This window comes from Chelonia mydas, chromosome 3 (genome assembly GCF_015237465.2).
Source record: "Chelonia mydas isolate rCheMyd1 chromosome 3, rCheMyd1.pri.v2, whole genome shotgun sequence".
In the NCBI taxonomy this organism is placed as follows: Eukaryota; Metazoa; Chordata; order Testudines; family Cheloniidae; genus Chelonia; species Chelonia mydas.
Window position 1 is genome coordinate 91,428,139 of NC_057851.1, and position 20,654 is coordinate 91,448,792.

General features: G+C 41.9%; 1 protein-coding gene and 1 long non-coding RNA gene across 4 annotated transcripts in view; one reads left to right on the forward strand and one right to left on the reverse strand.

The window, feature by feature from the left end:
- LOC119565784 overlaps positions 1-3,097 on the forward strand; it is a 32,467-nt gene extending 29,370 nt beyond the window's left edge. For both annotated transcript variants that reach the window (XR_005224689.2, XR_006289574.1), the window contains exon 5: positions 2,990-3,097. This is a non-coding gene — a long non-coding RNA (uncharacterized LOC119565784). The remainder of the gene's footprint in view (positions 1-2,989) is intronic.
- Positions 3,098-3,369: 272 nt separating this feature from the next.
- The window catches only part of TRDN (triadin), a 119,326-nt gene continuing 102,041 nt past the window's right edge, over positions 3,370-20,654 (reverse strand). For both annotated transcript variants that reach the window (XM_037894715.2, XM_007056294.3), the window contains 4 exons: positions 16,278-16,331; positions 12,778-12,834; positions 8,466-8,525; positions 3,370-4,906 (listed from right to left, as the gene is read on the reverse strand). In XM_037894715.2, coding sequence (XP_037750643.1) covers positions 4,644-4,906; positions 8,466-8,525; positions 12,778-12,834; positions 16,278-16,331 — 434 coding nt within the window. In that variant the 3' untranslated portion in view covers positions 3,370-4,643. The remainder of the gene's footprint in view (positions 4,907-8,465; positions 8,526-12,777; positions 12,835-16,277; positions 16,332-20,654) is intronic.

Genomic DNA, 20,654 nt, shown 5'->3' on the forward strand with positions numbered 1-20,654 from the left:
TCCTTCTGGGGCAGCTCAGCCCCACAAGGAAAGCACCTGTGTCAGGAAGATTCCTCAGGGCAAATAACGAAACAACAGGGACAATGCATAAAGCACTAATTGATAAATCTAGGTCTAAAATGGATGTGTAACCTCTTGAACAAATAAGCAGTTACACAAAGATTGACTGAATTCATATCCCTGGATATTCAAACATTGACTGTTCCCATAAAAACTTCAGCAAATTTTGTTTCATTTAAAGGGTATGTGTCCTCTCTCTGAGATTATGTCCTCTCTGAAATAGTGCCACTTCTATTGTACACTTGGCACCATGATTCTAGAAAAAAATATCAGTTAAATAAGATTAGGACAGTTGAACTGACTTAATGCCCTGGGACCAACTCAGTTCTCAGTCATCAACAATGGTTCTCTCTTCATTTTGCTACGAAATGAGTGCGTGTTTGAAGAAATGAGTGTGTGTGTGTGTGTCAGAGGGGAGATAAAGCAAAAAAAGTGACAGATCAGATGAGAGATTTCATACATTAAAAACAATGAAGGTTTTCAATGCAGTTTCAGTTCTTGTGAAAATTAAGTATCCTGGAGTTATTGTTTGTGGAAAAAACATATTAAGATATTACTCCATTGTCCTGCACCTTTCTTGGCACAAAGGGATTATGATAGATTTTAGCATTTGCTATAGTTTCCCATGACTACACTTTTTGATTACCCTTAATTTTAATTCATGCAATTGCAGAATGAAAAGTTAAAAGCTCTAATAGTACAGCCATTAGTTCTTATGCTTTATTTAAAAATTCTATTTGCACACTGTTGCCATTTTGCAGCCTTTAAAAAATACAAAACAAACTTTAGTGCATAAAAAGCAGAACTTCTCAGAAAAACAAAGACTAGTAGAACAGAGTTCAACGATGTATGAAAATACCTGTATAAAAATCCCCTTGCGCAAACATGTCAATCACATAGCGACAGAACGCATATTGATCTAACAGAGCAGAAAGGAAAAAGAGCAATGAGGAAACTAAGTTTAAAGGCCTTTTTTTCCATGCAGCAATGAAGATAAAGCTTAGCAGTGACAAATCACATTTTTGGCTATTTTTGTGATGTTTTCTCTGGGTATTTTTTTCCAGCCTTAAAAGTAATTCTCTCTCTCTCTCTCTCTCTCACACACACACACACACACACACACGACTGTTCAGGGTCTTATTTCAGGCCACCAGGTCATAGACTTCAGAGTTAGAGCTGGAACTCTGTCTTTAACTCCTCATTCTGTGTTCAGGTATTGAAGTACAGTTAGGGGTGATATTCACCTGCATAAAGTTTGAGTATTAAGGTTCTAAGTGGGGGAGGTTAGGGAAGTGGAATTCACCACTAACCCAGCACCAGCTGCACAGCTCCCCATGCTGCTATTCCTGCCTTTGAACTAGAACAAAAGTCATAATCCTTCAGTGCTGGTTTCAACTTTAGGGCCCAATCTGGCAAACACTATCAAGTGTTATGCTTGTGAGCCAGAGTTTTGCTTATGAACCAGAGTTCTTCCATTAAAGTCAATGAGACTACTCACAGTGGAAAGGTAATCGCAGGAGCACACTCTTAGTTCTGAATTTCCTCACTTCAGTGGATTTAAGACAGAACCTTTATATCATGTCATCTTCAATTTCTGAACATGGCTTAGTGAGTAATTTAAATTTTTTATTCACTGGTTACTTTTAAACAGAAGAATCCAAAGTTCACTCTCACAGGCATGTATGAAAGTTCAGTCCACCTGTAAACTGAGGAGCTGATTTTGCTGATAGACCCAATGGCTTCCTTAGACCCCATAATATTCCATGTTAAATTTTCTCATTCAATAATATTTTCTAACAGAGTGTTTTGTTAATATGATTTTAGAACTTTTCAAAGTCCAATAAAAGAGAAAAAGAGAGAGAGAGAGAGAGAGAGAGAGAGAGAGAGTTTACTCAACAGGAATATAAACAGGGCCCTGTGTACACTGCAATTCAGCAGCTGTGGAAGTTGCCACAGAATCATGTTCCAGATGCTAAACTAATTTTTTTTAAAATGAAACTAAGAAGGTCAGGATACCTCGCATTAGGCTTCTCAGGGTATATCTACATCACACATTAAGGAGTGATTGCAGTGCAGATTGGCATACCCACATTAGCCTTAATCTAGCTGGTGTGGGGAATAGCGGTAGTAAGGCCATGGTGGCATAGGCTTTGGTGACGGTTAGCCATCCTAGTATGAGCCCATCAGGGGCTCTAGGTACATATTGTGTTTGCTGGCCTGTGCCAGGTTCCATGCCACTGTTTCTTCACTGATACTGTCTTGTTACCTGTGCTTGTTAGATTAAAGCTATCACACCTTCATTTGTGGTGTAGATGTACTTTAAGTCTAAAAAGTGACCAAGAAATGCTAGCACCAACGGATTTCAACTTTAGGCACCCATTGTGAAAAACCTTGGTCAAAGTTTCTAACATTTGCAGGGGTGAACAAAATCGTTCAGTTGTGGACTGAGTGCAAACTAATTGCAGGGATGTCTGCTTTAGTCTGCAGTTAACTTGAAACAATAGCTCTAATGGAAAGGTAAACTGCCCCATTCATCTCAAAGATATGTTAATTTTGAAAGCTAATGATGACAGTTTAAATGTCAACATTGTTTAACCATTGATGATTTTAGGACTAACATCCAGTTAGCATACTTCTCCAATAATCCCAGACCGCCTCCAAACCTTCCTCGCCTAGGAGACCAAACAAAACAAAAAATCCCATTTATCCCCTACTCACCTATCAAACCGAGCAGCTTTGACAACTTCTGTTATGTAATTATGTGTTTTCCAAAAAAAAAATAAAGATTACGCAAGCTATTGAAAATTAAAAATGTAGAACCAACATAAATTCAATTAGAAACTTACATAACAGAAATTATAGAGTGCTGATGGTATTGTTTATGTTCATACTTAATTCCCCCAAATCTCAATATTTAATTTATCTCAAGCTGCTGCAAGATTTCCTGCCACTGCCCTGGAGTGCCGCAGAATTCCAGTCCCTTGCTGTAGAATTCAGGTCAAGCTTCCCATGGAGTACAAAGATCCTTGACTATAAACAGTTCTTGTGAAGCCTTTAAAGTCTATTGTATCATTCTGCAAAGGACCGCAAAAAAATAAATGTTTATCTGATAAATCCAAAAGTGGCTGGAAAAACTATTTTCTTAAAAAATTCTACATATGAATTTATAATTTATAATTAATTTTGATTGAAAACCTAATAATCCATTCGGATTGGGTACAGTCTATCTGTCAACAAACACTTAGGGACTTTAAGGTATTTGGCTGGCACAAGTGCATTAAGTCTATGCACTAAAATAAAAATATTCTCTGAAACAAGAAAAGGACACATGAAAGAAAAATGAATCCTCCCAAAGGGCCCATCCAAAGCCTAATGAAGGCAATAGACGGGCTCCCATTGACTTCAGTGGGTTTGAGATCAGGGCCTAAAGGCATTAGTCCATTATTGATTATAAGCCTGCAACATTTCATGTATATGAAAGACCATTTTTTAACCTGAGGAAGGCAAAACCAGATCTGAACTAGTTTCTTTCCCCTTTATGTTACTGTAATTTTAAAACAGTCAAAACATGTTTAATTATTCCTAGGTAGAGATATTTTATGCTAAATTTCAGTCCTCGGAATTTTTTTTTTTAGTTACTTTGCCCCTGAAAATAATGCTTTGTAATGGAAATGCAGTCATAATGTTGAATTGCCATAATACAAATAACACCACTGTTGTATATGAAACAGTAAGATGATCATGTTCCCATTTATGTCAATGATATCAGTGCAAGAAACATGCCCTCAGGATTTCAAATAAAGATGCAATTTTCCATTGATGCTTGATACTTAAGGGCCAAAGATTCATTTTAATTGAAGGTTTCCTATTGAAAGAAGGATTTACTTCAGGGTTTCCACCTTGTAACGCCATCACACTGGAGGTGAACTGATTTGGAAACATCTGATATTCACCAGTGTTCTCAGATATGCTGCCATCACTTTGAATCTGAACCAATTTCTCAGAGCCTGAGCCTGAAAAAAGTGTTGAGTGCATCCTGCAACGTGCCAAGCTCCTAACACAGTGAATAGGAACTGAGGTGACTGACGCCTTGCAGGAAAAGCACAGCACCTTGGTGGATCAGCCCACTGGTCAAAACAATCAGGGTGCAGGAAGCTGCTTTAATCTCCTCACGTTCCATTATGCCTAAAAGGTTCCAGTGTTTCATGTGAAAACTAAATTTAGCTGCAATGTAAACAAATGTAAAAAATGCTAACTCAACAAATAATGAGTGTCAGGAAAGGAGCCATGTTTTTCCTAGGCCTCCAAATCTTTTAACAATTATTTTCAGAAGTCTAAAAATGTATATTTTAGGTAAAATATTCAGTAATTGTGAACACTGGTCCTTGTTTTCTCAATGAAACATTCACATGCAAAATGAATCTTTAGCTGTGTCACTAACAGTTGTCATGCTGGCGGCTTAGCTTAAGCATCTTTGTTTGTTTCGTTTCCATTTAGTGATCTGAGACCCAATGGGGATTGGCAGATACTATTATTTTTTTTCCATGTCTGGAGTTTGACTTTGATCTCTGCCAGCTTTAACTTCACTGTCTCTGTTTCTTTCCCACTACTCTTTTAGGATCTTCAGCTGATTCCTCCTGGTTTTGTTTACCTTTCTTTTCTGATTTTGTTTCAGCCTTCACTGCTTTCTCCTCCTTCACTTTCGGTTTGGCCTTTATTAACCCAATGTCCTCTACTTTTGCTTCTGTCTGCTTGCCTTTTTCAGCTGTCTTTGATTCAGCTTTTCCATCTTTCACTTCCTTTTTAACTTTTTCTTCAACTTTGGTGCTCTTTGCTTTCTTCTCTTCTGCACGTAATAAAGAAATGCGTCAAAATCATTCTTTCCTGAATAAATAACATCAAGCACTTTTAAATTCAATTAATCATAATGTATTATTTCTTTAGTGCTAACAATTTACACAACAACAACAAAATACAGGTAGTCCCTTTCCTGAACAGCTTACCATCTAATCAAGATGGACACAGAGAACAAGACAGAATGGGAAGCCCAAAGGAACAAAGGCATATAAATCACTCTAAACAAACTAGTGGATAAAATACTAAGAAGTTCTATTCCTTTTATAAAGTGTATTAATGATATACAGTGCCTTTCATTATGAGGAGGGGAATAATGTTCTTCCTGCCATAGTAATGAGTCAAGTGACTCATTCTGGTGATGCCATGATCTTATTCCGTTACTATGGGCAACTCACAACCAGTTTCTGCCTCAGCTGCCCTATATGTAACATTGGATATAAGGACAGTGCTCTGCCTTGCTGGTATATTACATGGCTTTGTTGTTAAGGTTTTTTAAGTTCTTTGAGATCATCAGATGCAAGACGCTACACAAGTGAAATGTTTTCACTATCTGGGAGCACTTAGAGCTGAGCAGGAAATGATTTTCGCATCTCATCGGAATTTGAGATATTGAAAATTTGTTACATTCTGAGTTGGGACAAAAAGACAAAAATCTCAAAAAAAATTGCAAACTGAAAAGCTGAACAAAATTTCAGATAGATTAATCGACACATTTCATTTTGATAATTTTGAAATTCATTTTGACTGACTTTTTCAACTTTTTAATTATTTTTATTATCAGTTAGTTTACATTTCAATATGAAAAGCCAATTTTTTAAACTTTTTTCCAAACCAATCCTTTCCCACAGAAAGTTTCATTTTTGATGAATCTTAAATGACTCCCTCTAATTAAGAGCACCCGTAGTACACTTCTGCCAGTGCATAAGTAACCTTGCCAACCTTATGATACCTTGAATCTGGAGAGTGAGTCCAAGTTTGGTAATAATGAATCATCCATGATTTTGTGTGGTAATGTTGTGACATCATCATAGGTGATGGCTCACTAACTATCATCATCAGGTGATATTCTCACTGCAGACTGTATCAGATTGGCCTCTAGACAATTACACATTAAAGATTGTGGAAGCTACTAAAAACAGTTTTCAGATGCAGTCATCCAGGGGCCAATCTGATACACAGTCTGCAGTGGGAATGTCAGGACTTTACAGGATGGGGCACCAAATAGAGAACAGGTCTAATCAAGCCACATGCAGTTGTAGCCAGGTCAGTCCTAGGATATTAGAGAGAAGGTAGGTGAGATATCTTTTATTAAAGCAACTTCTGTTGGTGAGAGAGAAAAGCTTTCGAAGAGCTCTTCTTCAGATCTGGAAAACTAATCAAGCCATAAGCAGACACTTCAAGCTGCATCAGGAGCATAATAAGTAGTGTGCACTAATTAACTTATTTGAGCATAAGCTTTTGTGACCTACAGCTCACTTCATCTGATGCATTCAGTGCATTCAGCTGTAGCTCACAAAAGCTTATGCTCAAATAAATTTGTTAGTCTCTAAGGTGCCACAAGTACTCCTGTTCTTTTTGCGAATACAGACTAACACAGCTGCTACTCTGAAACCACTAATTAACCTGGTTTTTCAGAGCCCAAGCTCCAAATTCTGTTTATGTGCCTGTAAATGAAGTTGATGGGAGCTGAGAGCATGTGCCTGAGGGTAGAATTTAGCCCTCTCCAAGTGTGCTGCTTCTGAAACTCTCAAGGTTATTTGACCTTGAGGCAGAACTCTAGAAGTTGCTGCAAAATTCATGTCTCCCATAATGCGGTGGTACAGCAATTCCAGCTAAACCAAGGGTGGGCAAACTTTTTGGCCCGAGGGCCACATTGGGGTTGCAAAACTGTATGGAGGGCCAGGTAGGGAAGGCTGTGCCTCCCCAAACAGCCTGGCCCCGCCCCCTATCCGACCCCTCTCACATCTCACCCCCTGACTGCCCCCATCAGATGCCCCAACCCATCCAACCCCCCTGCTCCTTGTTCCCAGACCGCCCCCTCCCGGGACCCCCCGCCCAGAGGTGAAAGTAAGTCGGTACGGTTCGGTACAGCGTACTGGCAAAAGCTGGTACACCGTGCCGGACAGGCTTCCCCGGCAGTGATTTAAAGGGCCGGGGCTCCAGCCGCTGTGGGGAGTCCTGGGCCCTTTAAATCACCACCAGGGCCCTGCCGCCACTACCCCGAGCAGCGGCCGGACCCCCGGCCCTTTCGGCCGCTGCAGGGAGCCCCGAGTAGTGGCAGCAGGGCTCCCGCGGTGATTTAAAGGGCCCTGAGCTCCCAGCCACCTCTGCAGCAGGTAGCTCCAGGGTGATTTAAGGGCCCTGGGACTCCCAGCCACAGCTGGAGCCTGGGGGCCTTTAAATCTTGATTTAAAGGCCCCACCTCTTCCGGTTGAGGCCACACCCCGCTCAGTACTCCAGCATACCGGTAAATCCTTTCACTCCTGCCCCGCCCCTATCCAACCCCCTCTGCTCCCTGTCCCCTGACTGCCCCGACCCCTATCCACACCTCCACGCTCTGACAGGCCTCCTGGGACTCCCATGCCTTTCCAACCGCCCCCTGCTCCCTGTCCCCTGGCTGTTCCCAGGAACCCCCCTGACCTTCTTACCATGCTGCTCAGAGCAGCATGTCTGGCAACTGTGCTGCTGCCGTGCTACCCTGCAGGAGCGTGCAGCCCCGCCGCCCAGAGCACTGCCCGCATGGCTGCAGGGGAGGGGGGGCATCAGGGGAGGGCCCGGGGGCTAGCCTCTCCGGTGGGGAGCTCAAGGGCCAGGCAGGACGGTCCCATGGGCCGGATGTGGCCCGCGGGCCGTAGTTTGCCCACCTCGGTGCTAAACCAACCACTGGGCCTATTAAACTGATTTTAACAATATGGAAACTGAAATTACTGATGACACCAGAAAACTACTGTTCATACAACAGCCAATTCCTAACTCCAAACAAAGTCACAACACTCCCTAAAATTCACAGGTGCTGGAACCAGGGATACTGGAGGTGCTGCTGCACCCCCTGGCTTAGGGTGACCAGATAGCAAGTGTAAAAAATCAGGACAGGGGGTGGCGGGGTAATAGGTGCCTATATAAGAAAAAGCCCCCAAAATTGGGACTGTCCCTAAAAAATTGGGATATCTGGTCACCCTACCTGGCTTGAAGTGGTTTCCAGTATATAAAAGGCTTACAGTTTGGTTCAATAGCTCTCAGCACCTCCACTACAAAAATTGTTCCAACACCCGTGCTAAAATTCCTGGCTGATCTTGTAAGTGACACTTAGTAAGCCTGCTCTTGACTTTCTCTGTGATACAGTTGCACATGGTTTTATTCTGATTATCTTCAACGATCTATTTTTTGTACTATCTTAAAGAAGATCAACAACTATATTTTATTTACTAAAAATTCCCAGTATATCGCTTACTTTCATACACATTCACTCTCTGCTTACTCAAAATAAAGGTTAAACTTTTCAGCATAAACTGTTGTAAAATTAAAATGTAATGAAAAGGAACAGTTACCTTTAGGAGGAGCTTTCTTTTCAACTTTTTCCTCTCTTTCAGGTTTGTCTTTTTGAATTACTAAAATGAATAAAAATTATACTTTTCTTTACAAAAATTGCTGTGAAAACTGACGAAAAAGAGTTGCCAAAACACAACATCACAGGATCATGACACATCTTGCGAACCTATGTCTATTTCATGTATTTACAGTTTACTTCACATTTCCCTCTTTTAAAAAAAGGTTCTGGGTTGTATGAGTCAGTTACACACATATAAATTGGTGATGTTTTAGCAGCTATCAAACAGAACTCCGAGGTGGCATGCAGATTTAAATCACTTTTCCATGAGGTTTCATTCTGCAACACAGAAGCATATCAATATTCTACTCTGATTCTCTCCTTCCTGATTACCATTAAGCCATATTTTACAGGAACAAAACAGCCCTGAAAGTTATCTTCACTTCATTCAAGTGGCAGCTAAATAACAGCGACATTCTCTTTTAACACATTCCACTCTGGAATGGACACTCAACGCTATGGTTTCCTGGGTGTATGCTTTTTAGCTGATGTGTTTAGATGGTGTTCTTGCCAATATACGTTCTTGGACCCCTTTATCAGGGAAAAAAAGCTACCTTGAAGTCTGCTTACTCAACCTTCAGATTTCAGAGTATCAGCAAAAAGAAAAGGGATAATTGTGGCACCTTAGAGACTAACAAATTTATTTGAGCAGAAGCTTTCGTGAGCTACTGCTCACTTCATCGGATGCATGAACCTTCAGAGGATCTCCTATGAGTAGGGGGAATTTTAAATGGTTTAGAACCATCATAATGGCTCCTACACCACAATCTCTCCCTGCAGCTAGAATTACATTCATTGCCTGGGCATCCTCATGCCCCAGTGATCCCCAGCTGCTGGAATGACCCTTAGCACTGCTGGCAGCTGATGTGACACAGAACAAACCTCAGATAAGATGAGAAGTGGCCTGACACACACTGATGCAGGAAATGTGTTTGAGGGAGGGGCAGCTAAAATGAATGAGATGTGCCCTAAGCAGATCCACAGGAACTGTTGATGCACAGAATCCTCCCTCAGGGTTTGCGGCTGGTCTACACTAGAAAATTAGGTTGATTTAATTAAGTCAGTCAGGGGTGTGAAAAATCCACACCCGAGTGGTGTAGTTAAACCAACCTAAGTCCCCATATAGACAGCGATAGGTGGACGGAAGAATCCTTTCATTAAGCTAGCTACCACCCCTTGGGAAGGTGAATTACCTATGCTGACGGGAGAATCCCTCTCATCAATGTAGATCATGTCTACATGGCTACAGCTGCAGTGCTGTGCCACCGCAGTGTTTTAAGTGTAGACAATCTCTTAGAGAGAAATGGGATGGAATGTCTACCTAGCTACTAATACAGCCAAAGCGCCAACCGCTAACCAAACAGAACTCTTCACAAAATATATTGACCAGTCATGGGCACATTTAATACATCAAAAAATAGATGGATAGACAGGCAGAGCATACATTAGGGATGTCTGAACCTCATGGAGTTTGGGACGGAGACAGCTGGGTTTTTTTGCATTCTCAAGACTAAACTGAGTTTGTGAATTTTTATTTTCTATGAAGACCACCCCTGATTTACTTCAGGGCAATTCAATTTTAAAAAACATACTTTTCTAGCTAAGGAAAAGTTTGTTCTACACATTTAGGATAGTATATCCCAGCTGTATCTCTTCCCCCAAAGAGATACCAGATAGTGGCTGCCTTTTATTATTATATTCACGTTTTCATTCACATTTTTCTCTCCATTCCCATTTCCTTTTTCCACACCTTTCCTTAGCGGAAGGTGAACCTAATAAAGTCTGATTCAAACATTCCAATCCACTGTGTCACTGTGTTTGAACAGCTTCAAAATCAAGCAAAATTAATTTCCGAGAGCCCATTTTCACTCTATTAGCATATTAATGGTTCCAGATCTAATCCTAGTCTGACTAAAAAATAAGGAAGAGACAAAGATTAGAGACTACGTCTTCATTACAGAGTCAACTTGGGTGATCAGCACCAAAGTCTAAGCACCTAGGTTAATTTAGCATGGGTGCGAGTGTCTGCACTACAAAGCCCTACCCACGTCATCATGTCCTCACTCATTCTGCACTCACTTGTGTGTGTCTGGGGCATATCCCATGGTTCTTTGGATACACTCTAGCATTCATTTTCACTCAGTTGTGCCAACTGCAGGAGACGCTGTCTGTCCTTTGGAGGGAATTTTGGGAAGGCCATTGTAGGACAATCAGTACTTGACTGATTTTGATTGAGTCATCACGGCGAAATAAGTGGGTACCAGACAGAGTTAAATCAGAGCCCAGGCTCAGTCTAACTGATATTCCCAGCCAAATCAGATAGCCCTGGATTAATGCACGTCTAACCCCAAGTCAGCTGTTTTTCCATGTGGGTGGGAAGGGAGAGGAGATGGCGGCTAAAACCCAGTTATGAGCCCAGCTTGTCTATGCAGTGAAGATGTACCCTAACCCAACCCAGTACAGCAGCATCTGGTCCCCAAAAAGCAAAGACTTTAAGACAAAAGTAAATATGCAGGAACCCACAGTCAATCATCAAAGATTTATAAATGCTATGGTCAACAAAATGAATTGGTGGAGGAGGCTAAATGGATTCGGAAAGTCTCCTATCTGAAGTGTATTTAAAGATAGGATTTTCAATTGAAAGAATACCAGAAACCCACCCGCACATGCCCTGTTGCCCCAGAATATGTGTGGTAATTGGAAGATACGTACATTTTATCCAAGGCATATTTGCCTTGCTAGAGAGAAAAAGTGCAATTTCTATCAGTGAAAAAGTGCACAGATCATGTGCTGGAACAAAAAGGTTGTTGCAGTAAATAAAAGCAAGAAAATGAACAGCTATTTTTGGATATAAGAGAAGACACAAAGCAAGAGATGGTAAACACCATCTCAGAAGAGTCTCCACTAAATTGAAAACTGATACAAGTGAGAAAGCCTTTGTTACAGTCAAATCCCTGAATCCAGTTTTGGAGAAGAGGACAACAAGAAACAAAAACACAATACTCAGTTGCTCATTACTCTAGCTACGCAAGAATGGTTCATGGAATCCTTGTATTACAAAACAGGAGAACTAAGCAAGAAATATGTTGTACAAAACTTAAGATAGGAACTGCTCAAGGCCTTTAGCCAAATATAGGGTTGCCAAATTTCTAATCGCACAAAACCGAACACCCTAGCCCTGCCACTTCTCTGAAGCCCTGCCCCTTCCCCAAGGCCCCTTCCCCTGCTCACTACATTCCCTCTCCCTTGGTGGTTTGCTCTCTCCCACCCTCACTCACTTTCAATGGGCTGGAGCAGGGTGTTGGGGTGTGGAAGGGGGTGAGAGCTCCCACTGGGGGTGCAGGCTCTGGGGTGGGGCTGGGGATGAGGGGTTTGGGGTCCAAGAGGGGGCTCCAGGCTGAGGGGTAGGGCTGAGGGATTTGGAATGTGGGAGAGGGCTGTGGGTTGAGACAGGGGGTGGGGTGCAGGAGGGAGTACAGACTCTGGGCTAGGGGTGCAGGCTCTGGGGTGGGGCCAGAGATGAGGGGTTCAGGGCATAAGAGGGGTCTTTGGGCTGGGATAGGGGGTTGCGGAGTGGGGGGTGAGGGCTACGGCTGGGGGTGTGGACATCTGGGGTGGGGCCGAGGATGAAGGGTTAGGAATGCAGGGGGGCTCCAGGTTTGGGGGAGGCTTAGGGCTGGGGCATGGGGTTACCTCAGAAGGCTCCTGGTCAGTGGTTCTGTGAGTCTAAGGCAGGCTCCCTGCCTGTCCTGGCTCCGCGCTGCACCCCGGAAGAGTCCAGCAGGTCCAGCTCCTAGGTGGGGGCATGTGTGACAGGGGGCAGGAGGCTCCACGCACTGCTCTCACCCGCAGGTACCGCCTCCCCATCTCCCATTTGCCGCAGTTCCCAGCCAATCGGAGTGCAGAGCCAGTGCTCGGGGCAGGGGCAGTGCACAGAGCCCTGTGGCCCCTGTGCCTAGGAGTCGGACCTGCTGGGTGCTTCTGGGATGCAGTGCGGTGCCAGGACAGGTAGGGACTAGCTGTTAGACTTTGGCGATGCTGACCAGAGCCACCAGGGTCCCTTTTCGACCCAGCGTTCCAGTCAAAAACCAGACACCTGGCAACCCTAGCCAAATAGGCCCGAGGAAAGATTAGTTTATCACCAAAGAAGTCATTCTGAAACAACTACACACTCTAAACAGACCTCCAAACCCCAAAAAGGAAAAAAGAAAAACCATAAAATAATACTAAATCTAAAACTAATCAATAATTACCTTTTGGAGGTGCTTTTTCAGCTTTCTCCTGTTTTTCAGGTTTGGTTTTGTGAGCAACTACAAATAAACAGACACAATATTGTACTTATTTAAAAAGACAAAGAGTTCAGATGAAATGAGTAAGCAAAAAACTATTTCAACTGACACCTGGCTGCTGGGGCCTGATTGTGTGAAGAAGGAACTGGGCACATTCAGCTACCATTCACTTCAACTCACAAGGTTGTCCCCAAATTAGAGAGCTCACATTTTGTGACATTTATGGATGTAGTTCATCGGAGTTCTCATTTAAAGCTCTACTCAGGAGGAAAGTTATGTTTCACTGACATTGCATGATCCTTTGCAAGAGGGCACACTGAAGGCAGCCTTGGAATAGAGTTCCACAGCCTGAGACACCTCACAGCTGAGAGTTACACTCAGGGCTTGTCTTCGCTATCGGGGTAAGTCGACCTAAGTTACGCTACTTCAGCTATGTGAATAACGTAGCTGGAGTCAACATAGCTTAGGTCGACTTACCCCAATGTCTTCACTGCGCTGCGTCGACGGGAGATGCTCTCTGGTCAATTTACCCTACACTTTTTGGGGAGCTGGAGTACCGGGGTCGACCGGAGAGCGCTCTGCCATTGATTTAGTGGGTCTTCACTAGACCCACTAAATTGACACCCGCTGCATCGATTGCAGCAGCATTGATCTCCCCGGTAGTTAAGACAAGCCCTCATTTTGGTTGGAAGTAGTGCAAAGTAACAACAGTCATATAGTACATCATTAATATATGGAGATGGAGAGAGAACTAGCCATAAAGAGGTCAGGCACTACATGGAACTTCTCTTCTTTTTTTTTAGCCAGTAGCCCGAGTCACATTCTGTAGCCCAAAGGTGGTTGTAGAGTTGGAAATTCCAATGTGGTTCCTCTCTCTACCAGCAGCCAAAAAACCCCTTGTGGCAGTTTTAGAGACTTTCATTTCACTGTCCATTTACATTATAAGATTCTTATAAGGACTGAGTTTTCCCCCGGTATTGAACAGCACTGATCACACAATTGGCTTAACAAAAAAATAAAAAGTAAAAGGATTTACTAAGGAAAAAGATTTATTGATATTGTAAGTCAAGGAACATCAAATTGGACAGTAGATGTTTGTAGGACAGAACCATTACACTGTAAGCTCTTTACAGACACACAATACAGGCCCCTACTCTAAAAGCACCAAGCACAGTTTGGAGCACAAAATAAATGAGTAGTTCTACCTCAACTAGAAGTTATGGGCCTGATGCAGGAAATTCTGAGTGAAATTCTATGCCCTAACTTATGCAGGAGGCCAGACTAGATGATCATAATGGTTCCTTCTGGCCTTAAAATCTATTACAATCTTAGATCTGCTCCAATAGTAATAATAGTAAGAATGCAAACACTGAGGTTCATGCAAAGTTTGACAAATTCACAAATTGTGCCCAGACTGCAATTTTGCCGTTCTTACCACCGCATAGACACTTTTGCAATAAAAATATTGGGAAAATGAACACATTCACCTCAGGACATCATTGTGCTATTTTTAATGTGTAAACCCATGTTAAATGAAGATAATAGCAAAGCTTTGTCTCAGGCTGACTTGTTTTTAGAAGGTGAAAAAACAAAAAGTGGAGGTGAAATAAAAGAGTGTTTAGTTTTCACCAGTCATGCCAAAACCAAAGATGTGATTCTACTAAATGCCAGCTTCACTGCTGGTGAGACTTGTTGACTCTTGCTAAGCTTTGTTTATGTGTTCAAATTATTTCAGCCAAAAGCAGTTTTGTCAATAGCACATCCATAGCTGGTTAACCTCCAGGTGAAGATCTTTAAGAACTGAAGGTCCATGAAATCACTGAAATCTAATTATACTGGAAGGTACCTATACATTTTTATATGGAAAAAATAGAATAATCCAGACGTACAAATATTACCTTCCCACTCACCTCAGGCAAGTACTTTTTTTTGGGACTGTTAAGTATAATAATGATAGGGGGTTTATTATTATAACTCATCAACATAAAGGGCATGTGAGTAGATTTTATGCTTTGGATTTATTTTAATGGCATTTTCATAGAACAATCATCTCCTGGAGTTAAAAGGTACCAATGAAGTAGTTCATATGACAGTGGGCATCTGGAGAGATCACGGAGACCACTCAAGATGTCAAAATGTATGCAGCATGAGAGTAGAGTCTGTAAACAGATGTACGCACCATCTCTAAGGTCTCCCGTGTTTGTTTTCATTTCCCATCCCTATCGAAATACAACCTGTCTTGATGGCACAACAGTGGTACCATGAGAGTAGCTAATCAAGAAAAGTGAAGCTAACAGAGTTGACAAGTTGAACAACTGCCCTAGGAATGCTGCAGTCGGGAATTTTGTTGTTTGTTTTTTTTAATTATGTGGTTGCTTCTGAAGCATGGATAAAAAAAACAACAACATTTTTTATTGGCTACTAATGATAAAATCACCCTCTGCTTAATTACACATGTAATTGTGAGGGCATAATAACTACCATGCTTTGTTTTATTTTAAGCTTCTATTTCACAAATAAAAATAAAGTACATTCTTGTGAATGGGTTTCTGTCTCTCATTCTCAACACATCAGGTCAGGCAATAATCCCTCCACAATGCACCCACTGGAATATTTTATAGTGTGGGATCCCATGTTTCGAAGTTAGGCATGCACAATTGCACCCATGCATTTGTGCATGCTTAATTGACCTACACAAATACCCAATATGCCTACGCAAATCTGACATCATGACCAATTGCATACCAAACTGGGTATGTGCATGTGAAAACACCTGTACACATCTGGTATATGGGGGAATATCATTATTCAGGCATACAGAAATGTATGCATGCACTTGTGTGCCTACAAGACAGCACACACACACTTGTATTTTCAAAACCTGTTATTTTTTACTGATGTTTCAAAAGAATGTAATGATTTACATTTATTTAGCACTGATCCATCTTCAAAGTGTTTTTCAAACTAATTCATTAGTCCTATTCTCTAATATTTATGTTGCAGATCTGCTTACTCCTTATCTAATGTTAAACATTTTTTCATGTTTCCCACCTCACTAACTTTATTTAAATTTTATCTTTGAAAATAATCAGAGAATATGCCATGTTTTACCTGAATACCCATATTTAATATACTTTATGCTTGCAGGTTATCGTATCATTAAAACATACTGGGCCTGATTCTCCACTCCCTTGCATCTGATGCAGGCATCATCACCTGTGCAACATGTGTGTAAAATGCAACCAAATCAGGGTATTTGGGCCAGACATTCAGCTAGTGTAAACTGGCATAGCTCCACTGATTTCAATGGAAATACACTGCTTCGCACCAGCTGAGGATCTGGCCCACAGTGCTTACGCTGACTTTTCACAGGTTTAAAGGACTATATGATGTGCAAGGGAGTGGAGAAATTAGGCCTGGGGTGCCCTGAAAAGTATTGAGAGATCATGAAGAGAAATAATTACCTATGGGTTTTTCTTTCTTTTGAGGTTTTTCTGGTCTTTCAGATTTGTCTTTCACTATGAAGAAATCAACATTTATATTTTTAGTAACATATTTCACAAACTCAGAAATTAAAATAATTCTACAGTAAAACACAAAACCAAACAGTGGCTCTGAGCTGCTAATTTGTACTATACCTGTTCATATACTCACCATAACATATTCTCAGAAAACTGCCAAGTGCAGGACTCAAACTCACAGTAAAGGGGTGCTGTGTGGCTCCAGTAACCACAACTTATCACCTTCAGCTCCCTACTTATTCTGAGGGCAGGCTGCCTGCACGTGTGCAGATGACTTTCTATGATTTAGCAGCTCAGCTTGAGCCACATGGTAGATCCAACTTTTTCTTGGAGTACTTTTAAAAATATTCCTCCCTCAAAGGGGCAGTGGGTTCTGGAAACTAGTTGAGACCAATTCTGAGCAGATGATATCAGTTTGAGGAAGATCAGAGAAATAGTTACACACACATACACACACACATGAAAATCAGAGCAATAGTTATACACAAACACACACACACCATGTGCGCAAAAATAAGCACTGTAACATTTTGGCATTCCATGATTTTTTAAGATGGCTGTATCTCGGAAACCCCTTGCTCAGATGACCTCAGACTAGGACCACCGACCCTACCTTGGACCTCTATGCAGCAAAGTAATTTTCAAGACAACCTCAGTAAGCATATGGATTTTGGAGCACTTAGAAAAGTCAGTTGTTAAACAGTAACCAAGTCTCGAGCTTAACTCCAGTGGACCTACCGCCAGACTATGATAAAGCTCCTTAGTCAAACAAGAGGAAACAGACGAGATCTGTTAGGGAATGTTAATTCCATATCTAACTGGAAACAAAAGTAAGAAAGCAGGGAGTATTGAGCCTCTTGCTTCCTTCAACAATAGGGTGATTGCTGCAGAATACGGGAGAACGCAAACTCCTGCTGTAACTAAATGACAAAACATTTATGTGGGTGGCTAATTATTTCCCACGTCTATTCTATCTTTCCCACGCCCCCTCATTAAACATTTTCTTAATCTTCATAATGGAACATAATTAGAAATTAGAATAGAATATTGTGTTTTTGCCACAGATTCAAATCTCACAGATGAAATGTATTTAAATATATAACCATGGACACAGTGGAAATCACGGGGATCTCAGATATGCCACAGTGAAACTGTGTTTAGAGTGAACTATACTAGCAGTCCAGAAGTGTTTGAATATATCCCAATGCGAAAACGGCTATTTTAAAAACAGTGAACCTCCATTTACAGAGAAGTAGTTCATTAAAAAAAACAAACAGAATGACTTCACAGTAAATATGTGGCATAGCTACCGCTATAGCTCATTAGCTAGACTATTTATTTGGAGCTAAACTGTAATTTGGACTACAGGTGCAGGAAAGTAAGTAAGAAGTAAGAATCCCCCTTGTACTGCTGTGTGGGCTACTTAGCCCTTGGCTCTGGCTGCACAGCACCCACTTACTTCCCACCCAGCAGTGGATGGAGCTTTGATTCTGATTCTCAACATACTAGAGTGCACAGGAAGTTCTGTAATTTGCTGTTGGCATAGGCCACATAGGTGCTGGAACTAGGGGCATTGGGGTGCTGCCACACCCCCTGGCTTGAAGTAGTTTCCATCATATACAGGGTTTACAGTTTGGTTCGATGGTTCTCAGCACCCTCACTATACAAATTGTTCCAGCACCCCGATAGGCCAATAACAAATTACTATCCCCCAGTGCAAGAATGAAGAAAGGAAGAAATTCTTCCACAGAGGGATGTTGTTGAGGCACAGTGTCTCCAGGGGCTACTGCTATAATCTACTCACCATCCCTAGCTCAGGACTGGGCAAAAAGGCACAATCTAGCACTTAGATTTACAGGAACTCCTCACTTAAAGTCGTCCCAGTTAACGCTGTTTCATTGTTATGTTACTGATTAATTAGGGAACATGGTTGTTTAAAGTTGTGCAGTGCTCCCTTATAACGTCGTTTGGCAGCCGCCTGCTTTGTCCACTGCTTGCAGGAAGAGCAGCCCATTGCAGCCAGTTGGTGGGGGCTTGGAACCGGGGTGGACCGGCAGCCCCTCATTAGCTCCCCATTCCCTGTGCGGCAGCCAGCCACCCAGCAGGCTATCAATTGCCGGCAGTTCAGCTGTCCCTCCCCACACTGCCATGTGCTGTTCCTGCCCTCTGCCTTGGAGCTGCTCTCAGAGCCTCCTGCTTGCTATGTGGAGAAGGGGGGGAAAGAAGGGGGCTAATGTCAGGGTGTCCCCCACCACCCTGCTCCTGCACCCTGCTTTCCCCATCTTCCATAGAGCAGGGGGGGGACACAACAGGGCTCAGGACAGAGGGAGCTTCCTGGCAGCAGCTGCCATCTCAGCTTGCTGATTAACTTAAAAAGGCAATGTACTTAAGAGTGGGGTCAGCATACTTAAAGGAGCAATGCGCATCTCTCTCTCTCATACACAGGGTGTGTGTGTCTGTCTCTCTCTGCCATGCTGTCTCCCCTCCCTCCATTCGTGCTGCCTTGTAGAGTGTGAGGCTACATTAACAACAATGAGTTAACCCTTGAGGGCTCAGCCAATTGCTAGATCATCATTTAGCAGTAAGGCATCCCCTGGGAAATATCCCACCCTCTGACTTCATCACCTCAACCAAGCTTCACAATCATCATCACTGTGTACCAGTATTAAATTGTTTGTTTAAAACTTATACTCTGTGTGTGTGTGTGTATATATATATATATATATAAAAAAAAATATAGCCTTTGGTCTGGTGAAAAAATTTTCCCTAGAACCTAATCCCCCACATTTACATTAATTCTTATGGGGAAATTGGACTCGCTTAACATTGTTTCGCTTACAGTTGCACTTTTCAGGAACATAACTACAATGTTAAGCAAGGAGTTACTGTATATAGTACAAATGAAATAGAAACCTATATATTGCTCTAGGTACCATTTATATAAGAACATAAGAGCAGCCACACTGGGTCAGACCAAAGATCCATCTAGCCTAGTATCCTGTCTTCTGACAGTGGCCAATGCCAGGTGCCCCAGAGTGAATGAGCAGAACAGCCCATTCCCAGATTCTGGCAAACAGAGGCTAGGGACACCATCCTTGCCCATCCTGGCTAATAGCCACTGATGGACCTATTCTCCACGAATGTATCTAGTTCTTTTTTGAATCCTGTTATAGTCTTGGCTTTCACAACATCTTCTGGCAAAGAGTTCCACAGGTTGACTGTGCATTGTGTCAAGAAATACTTCCTTTTGTTTGTTTTAAACCTGTTGCCTATTAATTCATTGGGCAACCCTTAGTTCTTGCATTATGAGAAGGAGTAAATAACACTTCCCTATTTATTTTCTCCACACCAACCATGATTTTATATACCTCTATCATATCCCCCCTTAGTCGTCTCTTTTCCAAGGTGAAAAGTCCCTATCTTATTAATCTCTCCTCATATGGAAGTTGATCTATGCCCCCAATCATTTTTTGTTGCCCTTTTCTGAACCTTTTCCGATTCCAATATATCTTTTTTGAGATGGGGTGACTGCATCTGCATGCATTATTCAAGATGTGGGCATACCATGGGTTTATATAGAGGCAATATGATATTTTCTGTCTTATTATCTATCCCTTTCTTAATGATGCCCAACATTCTGTTTGCTTTTTTGATCACTGCTGCACATTGAGTGGATGTTTTCAGAGAACTATCCACAATGACTCCAAGATCTCTTTCTTGAGTGATAACAGCTAATTTAGACCCCATAATTTTAGATGTACACTTTTAGATGTATACTTGGGATTATGTTTTCCAGTGTGCATTACTTTGCATGTATCAACACTAAATTTCATCTTTTTTTGCCCATTTTGTTGCCCAGTCACCCAGTTTTGCGAGATCCCTTTGTAACCCTTCACAGTCTGCTTTTGACTTCACTATCTTGAGTAGTTTTGTATCATCTGCAAATTTTGCTACCACATTGTTTACCCCTTTTTCCAGATCATTTATGAATATGTTGAATAGTGCTGGTCCCAATACAGACCCTTGGGGTACACCACTATTTACCTCTCTCCATTCCGAACTCCTACCCTTTGTTGCCTATCTTTTAACCAGTTACTGATCCATGAGAGGACCTTCCCTCATCCCATGACAGCTTAAGAGCCTTTGGTGAGGGACCTTGTCAAAGGCTTTCTGAAAATCTAAGTACACTATATCCTTAATCCCCTTTGTCCTCATACTTGTTGACCCCCTCAAAGAATTCTAATAGATTGGTGAGGCTTGATTTCCCTTTACAAAAAACATGTTGACTCTTCCCCAACAAACCATGTTCATCTATGTGTC